The sequence below is a fragment of the Ptychodera flava genome, chromosome 2 (assembly GCF_041260155.1).
Source record: "Ptychodera flava strain L36383 chromosome 2, AS_Pfla_20210202, whole genome shotgun sequence".
Taxonomy (NCBI): domain Eukaryota; kingdom Metazoa; phylum Hemichordata; class Enteropneusta; family Ptychoderidae; genus Ptychodera; species Ptychodera flava.
The window spans coordinates 13,559,981-13,575,129 of NC_091929.1; the positions used below are offsets into that span (position 1 = coordinate 13,559,981).

General features: G+C 35.9%; 1 protein-coding gene across 1 annotated transcript in view; it reads left to right on the top strand.

Moving 5' to 3' along the window:
• The window catches only part of LOC139115154 (centrosomal protein of 290 kDa-like), a 61,166-nt gene that overhangs the window by 32,573 nt on the left and 13,444 nt on the right, over positions 1–15,149 (top strand). The window contains exons 32-45 of the mRNA XM_070677069.1: positions 681–902; positions 1,846–1,911; positions 2,487–2,594; positions 3,366–3,565; positions 4,191–4,278; positions 5,107–5,232; positions 5,631–5,768; positions 6,438–6,545; positions 7,360–7,473; positions 8,690–8,830; positions 9,456–9,601; positions 10,212–10,377; positions 10,925–11,065; positions 12,079–12,315. Coding sequence (XP_070533170.1) covers positions 681–902; positions 1,846–1,911; positions 2,487–2,594; positions 3,366–3,565; positions 4,191–4,278; positions 5,107–5,232; positions 5,631–5,768; positions 6,438–6,545; positions 7,360–7,473; positions 8,690–8,830; positions 9,456–9,601; positions 10,212–10,377; positions 10,925–11,065; positions 12,079–12,315 — 2,001 coding nt within the window. The remainder of the gene's footprint in view (positions 1–680; positions 903–1,845; positions 1,912–2,486; positions 2,595–3,365; positions 3,566–4,190; positions 4,279–5,106; positions 5,233–5,630; positions 5,769–6,437; positions 6,546–7,359; positions 7,474–8,689; positions 8,831–9,455; positions 9,602–10,211; positions 10,378–10,924; positions 11,066–12,078; positions 12,316–15,149) is intronic.

Here is a 15,149-nt window from a genome sequence, read left to right on the forward strand (position 1 = left end):
ACTGTTGTTGTGGAAATGCACGAGAAAATAAAAATATAAAATTTGCTCAACCAATATAAATGTATTATCTATAGTGCTATTGTTTGTACACATGAACATGGTCAGTAGCTTGACTGAGGAACTATGTTAAGGTGGTATGCACCTTGAAAGTGAAAGACGTAAACTTTTACTCAAAATTTCCTCAAGGAATCTTTCAACCATACTCTTTCAAATTCAAGAATAAAAATCGGGGGTCACGTTGCAAAATTTTGGTACTAGAGAAACAAATAATCCAAGATTTACCGATATTTAAAATTCAAAATGGCCGCCATTCCTGTGTTAACTCCATGGAGGAAAATACAATTTTCGAATTTTGAAAAACTAAGCTGGTTAAAAGTTTTCTTACACCAAGAGCTTTAAAATGAACCCCAACAAGTTATAGATCAGAAAAGAATTGTAAAAGTTTGAGAGTCCGAATATCTGTCTCTGAGGCACATTCTACCTCAAAATTTACCATTTTACTACCCTTAAAAAAACACTGCGTGAAGTAGATAAATACTGTATTGATGTCAGACAAAATATGTACCTTAATAACTTTTCTTCCAAGAGAATTCATTGTTTGACAAGCAAAATCTCATACAAATGTGATTTTTCTCTTTAGACACCACTGAAAATGCATATCTTGTTTCTTGTTTCCTCAGAATGTTTCAACCCTTGAGAAACAGCTGAAGACGACAGAAGAAAACTTGCTTGCCAGAGACAAAGTGATCAACGAGCTGAGACTGCGACTGCCAGCGACTCAAGACAGGGATGAGTACTTCAAGGATAAAACATCACAGGGCATTCGTTACAGAGAAGTTGAAGAAAGTTACGACCACAAAAAGGCCATGCGGATTGCTCAATCTCAACTCTCAGGATTACAGGTGATTTAGACATTTACGAACAATTTCTTTTGGATAAAACTGTGTAAATATTGAATTTTTACATGAGCAGCCAGTTAGTTATATTTAACTTGAAGATAGAACACTGACATTAATTGAATAAAAATCAATCAAAGAAGCTACATTTCTCCCGAGTGGAAAATGTAATGATATGCTGAAAAGGGTTATTCATTATAATATTCAAACAACAAGGTTAATCTTTCCACTGAAAGGGATATTTACAGTGGACATTTTATCTTTCCTGCAAAAATATGTCAAAGTTTATCCATGTAATGAATGTACAAGAGTATAGGTATCATGTAACTGCATTGTTCTCCATAGCTTGGAAAAACAGAGGGGTGTCCAATTTATAATTTGCATTTTCTTCTGTTGTGAAATTAAATTCTTTTGTAGGGTTATTAACATATGAATAAATATGAATAAATAGCTGGGAAAACAGAGGGGTGGCTCAGCCCTCAAAATGTCCTTGTAGAGAAAGCCGATCAGTATTGTGACAGATGTGAATCAACCTTTTCAGTGGTGACAGTTAAGGGATGTTCAGTAGAAACATTATTAAAAAATATTTTGAATAGTTTAGGTTCCTTTTTTTAATACAGAAATGTAATGTGTCTATGGGTATATCTAAGGTCGTGAGCGCCTCAAAATTGAAAGACTATAAACGTTTGCTCAAACTTTCCTCAATGAAATTTTCAATCATAATTTTACCACATCAAGAATAAAAATCATGCAAAGTTTGGTACTAGAGAAACAAGTTACCTAAAATTAACCAATATTTGAAATTCAAAATGGTAGATCGGAAAGAAATTTAAAAATTAGAGAGCCTGAATATCTATCCTCAATGCGCATTCTGTCTTAAGGTGATTGAACAATTGTGTCATCAAAATATATGTTCCATTATTCATTATTATTTTTTTTGCATTGACAGGAGAGATTGCAGTCCAAAGAGGAAGCCATTCAGAAGTACATCAGGTTGTTAGAACAAGCAAGACAAGTAAGTTCAAAACAGTTTGATCTGGCTCATTGCAAACTGTGCCAAGAGTTCCCATTTCCCATGGCTTTCAAAAATGTAATGATTAAACAAAATATTGTTTGCAAGCAAATTCCATGAACACATAAAAATAAATCAGATGATTTCAGTTCACCATATAAGTGCATATTACATAGCTGTATGCAAAAACAGTGATTCCCAGAATTATTATGAAAGATGGATTTCATTAACTCAAGAAACTTATTTTTATTGCCTTTTCAATTGTCGTAATATTAAGTGCATTCAAAAGGGAGTACTTCTACAAAATATGTGAAGATAATATTCAATTTGCAGAATTTGTATCGTGTACAGTAACCAATAATTACCATATGATTAGAAAACATTCCAACCAATACTTTGTAAAAGTTGATGAAATAGATGAAACTTTTCCATTTCTCCTACAATTTTACAGTTAACCCTTCTACCACTATGGTTTGGCCCACACCCATTGTTAAAATGGTGAGTGTGGACTTGTTTATAGGAAATTTGGGGGTGAACAGGTTACTGTAATTGTGATGCCTTCCTGTTTATACCTGTAGGAATTGTCAGATGAGAGAAAGAACCATAATGATGAGATGAGACTGATGCAGAGGAAACTAGATGAGCAGTCTAACCGGGCATTTATGGATTTCAAACAGAAAGCCATGGTCAGTAAACTTATCTCTCCTTTTACGTGTGTGTTTCCAATCTTGTAATACTTCTCAACTGTGTAGAAATTTCCAAAAATTTCTAAGAACATCAGCGTTTTTGTTACAGCTGGTATCCCAGTAATTTTTACCAGGGTTCCCCAATCATGTTATCTGGGCTTCTCCTGTTATGTCGACACTATCACGTTGGGGACAACAGAAATGGTACTGGCATTCCCATACATTTTACGTATCTTCTCAAACCTCAGCAAAAAACACTGAACATAAGTAAAATAACAACATTGCAGATTCAAGCAGAGATGTATAAAGTGACATCGTGTGAATTTGTTTACCAAACAGAGTTGCGAATTCTGCTGTGTCAGTTGTTCTGTAACCCTGATATGTCAGGGTTCTTCTTCCATAACTACTATAAGCAGAATTGTTGACAGAGTAGTGATTTGCAGTAAACTGTAACTTCAACATTGTCCTTTTTACAAGCAATTCGAAGAGATACAATTTATATTGAAAAAATATGAGGGAAAATGATACATTTCCATCGAAGATTGACGGAAATCCTCAGGGTGTGTAGTTCCTTTCATGAATGAGACACCCTTTGATTGGAACCTATCAAAGCTGGTGAGCAGTTTGGCAGATGTCCAGTCAAAAGTCAATGTTTGGCATCCATGTTAAGAGATTCACAAACCTAGGTGTTATTGTACCCAATGAAACATGATAAAGTGGACCTGCAACATAAATTAAAAGATCGGGACTGGATTCCATTTTTTCACTCAGGAACTTGTGAATAAGCCATCACCCAACGTGATCAGCAACAAGCAGCTAGCTGAGTTGAATGAACTCAAAGACATGGTGGCAGAGCAGGACAACGCCCTCTCAGCTATGACCTTGAAATTGAAGGCAGCTAACACTCAGATTGCAAAGTGGAAGGAAGTTGTAGAAAGACGAACCAGAGACCATGAAAAAGAGAAAGTAAAGTAAGGCCCTCATTTCTTGAATTCTTATAATGTTTACTGTGTCTGTTTTGCACCATGAAACAGAATTATGACCAAAGACAAGTCTTACCCTGTATATATACTGGTGCTGATGTCATTCTACCATCATCATGTCATATTATTGTGCATTACTCTGTATATTGACTGATGCTGAAGTCATTCTATCATCATCATGTCATATTATTGTGTATTACCCTGTATATTGACTGATGCTGAAGTCATTCTATCATCATCATGTCATATTATTGTGCATTACCCTGTATATTGACTGACGCTGAAGTCATTCTATCATCATCATGTCATATTATTGTGCATTACCCTGTATATTGACTGACGCTGAAGTCATTCTATCATCATCATGTCATATTATTGTGCATTACCCTGTATATTGACTGATGCTGAAGTCATTCTATCATCATCATGTCATATTATTGTGTATTACCCTGTATATTGACTGATGCTGAAGTCATTCTATCATCATCATGTCATATTATTGTGTATTACCCTGTATATTGACTGATGCTGAAGTCATTCTGTCATCACCATGTCATATTATTGTGTATTACCCTGTGTATTGACTGGTACTGATGTCATTCTATCATGTCAGGCTGGCAGAAGAAAGGAATGCCATCATCAAGAAGATGAATGGTGAGATAGAAAATCAGAAACAAAATGTCAGAGACAAGGAAGAGGAGGTAACAAAATTTTTCTTTGTTTTTTCTTGTCTTGTTTTGTTTGATTTTAAAAAATTTTATGAACTTTCAAATACAGCACAATCGTAATAACAACTCAAGTCTCACATTCCATTGTTTTAAAGTCCATTTTTACACAAAATTGAAGTGAAGCATAGTGTTTGTAAAGACACAGAAAATTGCTTGACAGTTGCTCGTAAAACAGAAGTTGTAATTGATACAATTATCAACTATCAGACATCAACGCCAGTCACGCTGTGTTTGTCTGAAACAAAAAATTCTTAAGACTTCCAAGACACTGAATCTTGACAGTTTGTTAGAATCTTTAGCAATCTTAGTCAATGTAAGTCAGTAGAAATTTTTTACTTTCATTAATAATCCATATTCCAAGCAGCAAAAGCCCTATTACAGGATGAGGTACCCTCTGCCCATTACCAACGAAGCAATGAGAAGTACAATTTATAACACTAGGGTACTACACAATGCTCCGGTCTCAGAACTCATGCTCTGATACAATCTCCACACAGGGATTGCAGCGCCGCGTGGCAGCAGTGCGACGTGGATAATTCTGACCAAGCTAGAGGGTCTTTTAGTTGTTGCACCCCCACCACTGCTGAGACTCCATAGCTGGGTTATGATTATCCATGCCGCACTACAATCTCTGTGCAGAGATTTGCTCTGATAGTAAGTCATCAACTCAATGAATCTGCAACTCTGGAAACATCATGAGCGTCTTAAATGTACCTACTTGATGGCAACACGTAATAGTAGTACTTTGGCTTACTTTTCATGTAAATCATATTTCCTGGTAACTTTCCATTTTCTCACCAGGTTCGTCAGATCAATAACGAACTTGAAACTCAGAAAGAGGCCAATGCCAGAGCTCCAACTACCACCATGAAAAACTTGGTGGAAAGACTTAGAAACCAACTAGCTTTGAAGGAGAAACAACATAAGGTTAGTACGACATCACTTATTTTTACTTATGAACAATAACAATACAGTCTACACATGTACAGGCTGAGTTGACAAGCTGAACACTGTGTATATCAACATTCTTTGGGGAGTAGAACAAGAAACTGTAGTGGACGTTAAAAACAAAAGTAGTGAAAAATATCATCAAAAGTTACAACTACTGTCCCTTTAATGCCAGGACTAAGCTAATTGAATTTACAAAGTGTCCAAATAACTTCAAAAGTCTCCCTGGCTCATCCCGGTTGAAAAACCCTAACAGTGATATTACTTGATTCGGCGGTCCACTCTGTAAGTACTGACACAACAAACAAACAAGTAAACACAAACATACATTGAATTAGGGACGGACGTCAAAAACTTGTCAATTGATCATATTTCAGGCTCTGAGCCAAGCACTGATGCAGCTTAGAGCAGACATGATGACCACGGCACAGGAGAATGTCAAAGCCCATGCTGAGGATGCCGCTATGCAAAATAACATACAGAAGATAGTAGACAAAGAAACTAGACAACTACAGGTAAGACAAGGCATATTATTATCTGAACAGATTATGTCTATCTATTTGATTCATGTTGCTCAATGAGGTCCAACTTAAGTACATCATTTTGATTAATATTTGATTTATGTCATTGACGAAGCTTAAGGTAGTTTATGCCTCAAAATTGAAAATCTTAAACTTTTGCTCAAACTTTCCGTAGGGAAACTTTGAATCATTCATTACCTTTCAAAATCAAGAACTAAAATCAGGGGTCAGCCTGCAAACTTTGGTACTATGGAAACAAATTCCGCAATATTAATTGACACTTGAAATTCAAAATGTCCACCATCCCTGTGTTAACTCTTATGAGGAAAAATTAAATTTTTGGTTTTCACAAAAATAAGCCAGGGAAAGATTAGTAACTCCATGAGCTTCAAAATGAACCCCCACAAGTGGTAGAGCAAAAAAGAAGTGTAAAATTTTGAGTTTCCAAATATCTGTCCCTTAGACGCATTCTACTTTTAGCGCTTTTCAGGTCATCATGAAGTGAGCCAATAAAGATTCCACCTTCTTCATCTACACATCTGTCACAAATAGTCATTCTCTACATGACACAGCAGAGCTGTATTGACTACTAGGTCACTTGTTTAGATTTCTATCACTTTTTGGAGATTTTTGGTCATTGAATTTTAATTTCTATTCATGCAGGATGAGGTTGAAGAATTGAAGTCAAAACTTGAAAAGTCAAAGAAAGATTTCAGAAAATTCAGAGTGAAGGAAGAAAGTCAGAGTTCTGAAGTTTCTGAACTCAGAGAAGTAAGTTTATGTCTGTGTGTGTGTGTGTGTGTGTGTGTGTGTGTCGCAGTATGTCTCTGTATGTCTGTGTGTCTCTCTGTCTCTTTTTGTGTGTAAGTGTTTTGAAAGAGTGCATGTATACATGTACAAGTATGTGTGTTGTCGTAATGTGCATGCGTGTGTAAAGTTGAGTGTGCAGTGCTTTGTGTTTGTGAAGGCATGGTTCTATCATCACTCATAGAGACAAACAATAGCTATAACTTTGAAAATATTTTCATCATTTTTGCACTAGAAAAAAAAAATCTTTTAAAAATATTTTGAAATACAAAATATTAGCCTAGTCAACACCGTGCATTATGTACAATATCAATTTTTTTTACAAATGAATTCTAGTCTGGACTAGATTCTCTTGTCAACAGTAATTGAATATTTTACACACTACAGGCTGTGTTTAAATGTTGGACACATAGCATTTCAATGTTATTTTAGGAATAGATCAAGAAATGGTATTCTTACAAATTAGTGGCAGTTACATCAATGATTACACCTAAAGGAGTTTTAATCCAACTATCAATGGTATGTGTGTGTCAGCATTGCATCAATCTTTTTTGTGTGTCTATAGATGTGTTTGTGAGCATGTGTATGTGTGTGTTGTGTGTGTCTGTTGTGCTCTGTTGTGTGTCTGTCACCCAGCTAGTGTGTATTCCAACAATACATGTGTATTTGAAGAGTAATGTAAAACATGCAACATCACGTACCAGAAATACATTTTTCCATCATAGAATTAAAGCGTACAATCAAATTCAAATATTGATATCTTTGTTTTATGTTTCAGGAACTTGAGAAGAAAGAAACAGATATAGAGAGATTGAAATTAGCCAAGAAGAAACTAGAGAAAGAAAATGATGACTTACAAAAGACAACTGACAGACTAAGTGCCAAAAACAAGGTATGGTCATAAGTCATAAGAGACTGTTGGTAATATACCTCTTATATTGCCATGGTTTGGCTCAAGCCATTGTATTATTTGTGATTGTGGACCTGTTCACTGGGAAGTGGGGATGAACAGGTTAAAAACATGTGCATTGCAAACATAGCTCATCATGTTTTACCTCAAACATTTCCCCCTTCCATAAATGAGAGTTTGGAAATGCACAAAATCCCCTCATCTACACTTCCTCCAATCACATTAATCTGCCGAAATACATTGTTGGAAATTTTAACATCTGCCCTATTTTTGACCAAAAGGACAGTTACAATACCAAATTTGAATGGCAGGCATAATACACTATTTCAATAGCGTACTCATCACATAGTAAGTGTGAATTTGCACACAAGTATTTAACTGGATCCCCCTCACTGAAATACAATAATTTTCATGTTTTAATTACCAATAACCCTCAGGGAAAGACAAAAATAATTAAGGCACACTTTACAAAGTTTTCAACCTGTTACAGATTAACGATCATTTTAATAGTGTACAAGTAACGCGATTGGAACTAATTCGGGATAATTGGATGATGAAGTAATGTCAATATATCTGCAAATGTAAGCTCACCTGCTTTTATTTTTTAAGTTGCACTCTTGTTTTTATGAGAGATTTGTAAAATCGCAACGTTCAACTATAGGGCACCTAACACTTTTGAGAAATTTGAAAAATATAAAGATCCAATTATCTTAAATTAGTTCCAATCGTGTTAAGTGTAAAGGGTGTGATTATATAAAAGTATCTTCCTTCTGGCCAGGGCATATTATTTCAGTATAACTTCTGCGGTCAGAAAAAATTGTAGCAACTTAGCTCAGGTCTTGAACTACTCTTTCTTTTAGCGGAACAGATGTGACTGTGATGTCTTTGCTAAGTGCCATAGGTTTTGGGTTAGAATCTGATGGCAAATTTACTGAATTCCCTCTCACTGCACATATAGCCATGGACAGGTAGTTTCTGAATACAAACTGTCAAACTATACATTCAATCATAATCTACTTTGCACTAATGCAGACGAGGAAACAATATCGTTATTCTGGATAAAGTATCTAGAAAATTCCATTGGATGGCCAAACCATAAACAAAAGTGAAAAAACACTTATTGAATGAGTGTAGTATCTCAGAGTGAAACAGAAGTGTCTCAGAATATTAACACAAGAAAATGTCTATGGTGTTTCAGAGAGCAATGGATGCTGATGCCAAACAGATGGAAATTGAAGAACTGACCAGTAAAGTTAAGAAACTTGAAAATAAACTCAAAGAAGAACAGCAAAAGAAACCTGGTGCTGGAACTCTGTCACAGTCTATGAGAAAAGAAGAGGTACGAAAATTTAAGGGATAAAAATTTGAAAATTTAACCTTTGAGAAATATTTCAAATTTCCAATATCTTTATATCTTTTTGCATAAATACATGTAAATATATCTGCCGGTTTATCATTCCAACTGGTTGGTAGATATTGATATTTCTATTGGTGTTAATCAAATTGCTAGTGGGCTATCATCAAAAACCATCAGTGGCTACAACCAGGCCTTAGTCAGAGTGTGGTGTGTTTAGGGGATGAACAATCCACTCATATTTAGAGTCTAAAGACTTGGATCGAAGCCTGTGCTGATCAAAAATAATGTACCTATGTGATGTAGAGCCACAGCAGGGAAAATGGCCTGCAAGCCTGCCCACGATTGGAGAAATTTTGGCCCAGTATGTAACAATTACTGCCCTGGCAGACAAATGGTAATAATTTCCTCTATTTTAGTTGTTCTAAGATGAGGGGTGAGATCATTTTGCGAGACATAATTTTGAAATGACTTGCCCAAATGTCTAGTTGTTATTTCCCAAGAATTTTCTACAATGATACAAGGTAACGAATGTACTTTCAAGACACAAAGTACATATTCTTTATTGCTTGTGCGATATCATGACCAAAAATCTCACCTTCTATTTCAGCAATCTGCGGTGGAAGTTGCCAAATGGGAGGAAGGCAAGAAATGGGAGAAGCGGGTAGAAACACTTAGAACCAAGCTGAAAGAGAAAGACAAAGAACTTGAACATCTCCAAAAACAAAACCAGATGATGAAGGATGCGTTATCAAGGTCAGTTCAGGTCACATAACTTTTCCCATAACCCTCCATGGTACAATTAACAAATATCTCCCATGATTCTCTGTATTCAGATCAGTGTTAAGTTCCCATGATCCTTTGTATTAAGGTCAATGACTTCCTGTGATTTGCATTTTTGTGGTTTGTTGCAAAGATATTATGTTCCAAATCCTGCATGCCCCATTTATCAGTAGTTATTTTATAAATTACTGTTCATATAAAATCAGTAACATAAAATATTCTTTCAGTACAACTCTTATAACACCACTTTATTTGGAGAAACATGAATACCACTTGAAATTCTAGCCTGTACATTTAGGATGAAACATTTTTTGTCCACTGAATAATGTTTCATTGAGCAAAGCTGAATACTGAGTCAAAAAAGGTAACAAACAAGTAGCTATGCAAGGTGGGACATTGACAGCATTGAACTTTTCACAACACAAATTTTGTGTATCTTACCAGACAAAATCTACCAACCATGCTTAGCATGGTGTATAAAATTAATAAAGAGTAACTATTTTCAAAACCAGGAAAGGGGTCTTTTTGCAAAGCAAATCAACATTTGAAATTACAGTGATGTCTTTTGATGTTCGTCACCCAGGGCCGACAGGGACAAGATATCGCTACAGAATAAACTAAAGAAGACCAGTGGTGAACCAGTCTTGATGAAAAGTACTGAAATGACCACGACGTCAGCCAGGCCGTCCTCGTCCACCGATTCTACTGTACAAACACTGCGTAGACAAATATATGAACGAGAAGAAGAGGTATGAATGTACACTCAATGTTAGAAATCTTTTGACAAGTCCATTTTCTCGGTACAGTTCACCAAAACCCTCAGAGGTTTAGTACCTGGTGCAAAATGCAGAGCGGTATAAACAAAAAATTGAACCTTGTGTCATTATTGGTATTGTATACTTGAAGCAATTTTATGTTTATGTATACTACCACAAGGACTCAGCCAAATTTTCTGCTAATGTTCAAGAAAAGTAAAAGTTGACAATAAAAATTTAATTGGATTTTTTCGTACTTACTCATAATATCATATTGAGGTTCATTCCTGAAATATTTAAATGTGGTGTGAACAAGATGTCATCAGTTAAGCCTTGTATAGACAATAATAGACTGTAGACAACATATGCATACACCGTTATAGACTGTAAGCAGTGATGTGTTGCTATTATTGAAAATATGAGATTTGCACCGACAGCAATTGTGTCATACATTTGTGTCCAATTCGTAAGTACCAATATTCATTCTTGTGTACTGGCTGCAGCTTGTCATGGCGTCATGTCATATTGATTTTCTTCGCAGATTACGTCACTTAGGAGACAGTTGACACTTAGCAAAGATGCTGCATATGAAGAGGTTCTGCAGAGAAACAAATTCCTGACTGAGAAGATTGAAACATTGGAAAGAGAATTTGCCAGACGAGCGGCAATAGCTGGCCAAGAGGTTTGATATATTTTTACGTCCAAATTCTTCATCAGGCAGTGTTGGTACCAATCACAAGATCTAATATCCCTGTCTGTCTTTATGGGCTGGTGTCTACGGCGAAGAGGATATTACATAATTCTTGCTCTGGAGTTGTGTTTAGCATTCTACTGTGCGATTGCTATAATAAAAGTGTGATTGTATTTGTATCTGTTTAATTATATGTGTGTGGATATAAGCTGTTCATTTAATTTCAAAAATGTCATAAAATTCCATTACACACCTTGGCTTGGATGGATCCACTGTCCCTGACAAAGTTCTGATGATGAATATTTCATTATCTTGGAAATAGTGATGACTGTTGTTATTGAGATACCATGTACACAATTCCTTATGAAAATGACTAAATGCTAACAGAACAGCGCCCTCAGTTGTCAAGAATGCTTTCACAGATGATCTGTAGCTATCTTTTTCCCAGTGTTTATTCATGAAAATAAAAGGAGTTTGCATATAGGCATTGCTGTAAAAGAGTTAAACTACAGGAAATTATGTTAGCTGAGATCTGATTAATTCTTAACCCTTTCACCACAATGGTTTGGCCCAAAGCTATAGTTATCAATGGTGAGTGTGGACTTGTTCATGGGGAAATGGGGTGAACAGGTTGAATTGATTTTTGTAGCATTGCATTTAAGACGAATTGCACTTATAAAGGACATAACATGAAAGTCACAGCTTGTCACATATCTTTCAGTGATTTGAAATTGTTCAAAAGAGGCTATACTACTAATACATGTAAAACTATGCACAACAATTCAGGGATATACTTCACAAAAGCCTGATAAATGATGAGTGACACAATACCAGATTTTTCAGTGTAAAGCCTGCAGTTTCAAAATAAACTTAATGTCAAAATTATTTTACATATAACCTTACTGAAACATTAAGGTTGATATTTGGATTTTCCTGAAGGTGAAAAGAATTTCAAAAAATATGACTGCGTGTTATAGGAAAATATGTGTTTGTTTGTCTTGCAGAGTGGATCGGCCTCTTACGAAGAATTTAAAGAGCGGGAACAAGACTTACAAAAACAGATACTAGAGCTGTCTGAGGAGAATATAGAACTGAAGTTTGATACGGAACAGATGAAACGTGATGTGCCAAGGCTCAGAGAGAGGGTTGAAGACCTGCAGAGATACGTAGAGGTCTTGAAATCTGACCTGGAGAAAGAAAAAGACAAGAATAGAACACTAAGCTCTGGAAACCTCAGAAAGGTAAAATTCAACAAAAATATTACTTTATAAGAAAGGTCAGTAAATGCGTGAAAGATTGAGAGTCAAACAGATATTCAATTACTTTGGAAAAGGTGGTTGCCATAGCTACTGGAATTCAAAATTGAAAAAAGTGGTGGCCAGTGGTACTTGACTGCAAAATTCCAAATACACATATCAATCTTTTTTTTCTCAAATACTTCAAAGTTTATAACATGTTTAGTTAAGCTTTCATGTCCAGATTTTCATTCAAACTCATTTTCATTTTCTAATGTTGCGTTGGGAACAGTGTAAAGACAGAATGAGGTCAAAGGTCGACTCAGCACAATAGCATTCCTGTTTGTGAAACACGCCACTCTGACTCCACCGAGATATTTTGGTAACATCACAGAAATCACAATAGCCCCTGGCTACATAGCATACCTGTGTGTATTTATGAATGACACCATAATGACTCAACCCAGAGTTTGTAGTATAAACATTGCAGATATCACACATATCGCGCAAACCCCCCCCCCCCACCCCACCCCACCCCCACCCCACCAATGTTTGAAAACAGACAAGATGATACTGGATTTTTCCATCAAGTCCAGTCTGGGCCGCTATACCATATAACACATGAATCTCACATATACCCCATCATGTTTTAATAATCAGGCCACCCAGATGGTATCATTCACACACATTGCTTACAATTACTCTTGACAAGTCTAGCATATCTTTAGGGTTCCAGTACATACCAATACACGTACATGTTATGGTTCAGTCACTCTGCTATGTAATTGTCATTCATGGATTATAAGAAGGCTTTTGTACATTCTAGTACCTTAGGGCAATGTTTGACCTCTCTGTGCTCTTTGCCGACCAGAAAGTATCATCTTGCTTTAAGAAGGTACATCACATCACAGCAAAATACCATGCTTCACCAAGGAAAGTTCCCCCCTTTCACAGAAACATTCTGTATGGTCCCATGGTTGAGTTGGATCTCTATACAAGGAAATGGGGTGATACAAGTACAAGTTTGAGGGATAACTTAAAGGATGGTAAAATATCAGGGTTCAGTCAGCCAGTGGAGTGTGAAACTGTGGTGAATTCTTTGAGTGTAGGCTTCGTTGAGCATAACTGATGCATTGTTAGAGAGCTTTTTTGTGTGTTGTAAAATGCAGTTTCTCTACTTTCCAAATTCCATCAAGATGCTTCATTTTTCAAACCTGTCAACACTGCATGGTTTTGCACAATGCCCATTGATTTTGCTGACATACTGGTTTTAGTTGTCAAGGACTGGGATTCAATTGTCAGTTATAGTACTAGAGAAACAAATTACCCAAAATTACCAATATTTGAAATACAAGATGGCCGCCCTCCCCATGATAAACCTGTTGGGAAAGATTGCATTTCCAATACTCCCAAAAACAAGAAGGTGAAAACTTTATATTCTCAATCTGTTGAGCACCAAAGTCAAATTTTGTTGCCTTTATCATATGTACACCAGTCAATATTTTCCAAATTTTTGCTAAAATTTTGATAAAAATCTGTAACCAATGAAATTTGATGTCCATTTGGTCTAAAAGTATGGAAAAAATTACGTAAAAATTCATAAAATTGGTAAATTTGCACCAAAATTTTTTGGCGGGAAAATTTACAACACTCGAAGGGTTAATAAACTTCCAAATGGGTCCATTCAAGTAGCAAACCAGCAGAGTATAGAAATTTTGAGAATTTGCATATCTGTCCCTAAGACACTACTTCTCAGTCATGCCAGTACTTTGGACAAGCTATTGAATATTCCATTCAGACTACTTTACGTGACTGGATTTAGTATTACACGTAAACATCATGTATTTGTTACCCCCATCGCGTCAATCACCCAACTCAGATGGAATCATTCACATACATTTCTCAGTAACACTTAAGACAGGTCTGGCATGTATTGGGGGGTCTGATGCATACTTGCCAAGGTTCAGTAATGTCAGTCTGGTATTTTGTAAAAGTCTATTAACCTGCTGGTGTCTGAGGTCAAAGTTTGACCTCACTTTGACCCCATTGCTGTTCGCTGATTAGAAAAGTATGATCTGTAAGTGATGCAGCATGTTACAGAAAGGTACCATGCTCAACCAAGGAAAGTTCCACCCTTTCACTGAAGCGTTTGGTATGGCCCTATTGTACTCTATGGTCAAGTTGGACCACTGTATAGAGAACATAGGGGTGTAGGGTCTAATGGATAACTTGAAAGATACTAATAGGCGAGCGGCAGACACACCCATTTTTCACACTTAATGTACCCACCTTACATACGGCCACATCATACATCATTTGAAAGCTTATTATCTCTACTTCAAGAAAATTGACGATGTGGAGCTGCAAAGTAGGGCCATAACCCCCTAATTTGCATAATTCACATGGGTACCCAATTTGCATAAATGTGATATAAAATTAGGAAATTCATTGTTAACTACTCTAAACATACTTTTAAACTATTGAGTGATATATCAAATGAAAGGTATTTGCATGTAGAATACAAAATTGATATCCAAAAAGATATTTAAAATGGCTTTACTGAAATATTTTCATATTAATACTGAAAAAAATATTTAACCCTTTTGAATAACAATATCTTAAAAATTTGAACACATACAGCCACATCATACAGCCACATTATACATCATTTGAAAGCTTACTATCTCTACTTGAAGAAAATAGACAACATTTAGTTGTCAAGTACGGCCGTAGCCCCTAATTTGCATAAATCCCACGGGTACCCAATTTGCATAAATGCGATTAATATTAGATATTTATTATTCACTACTCGAAAAATACTTTTAAACTATCGAGTGATA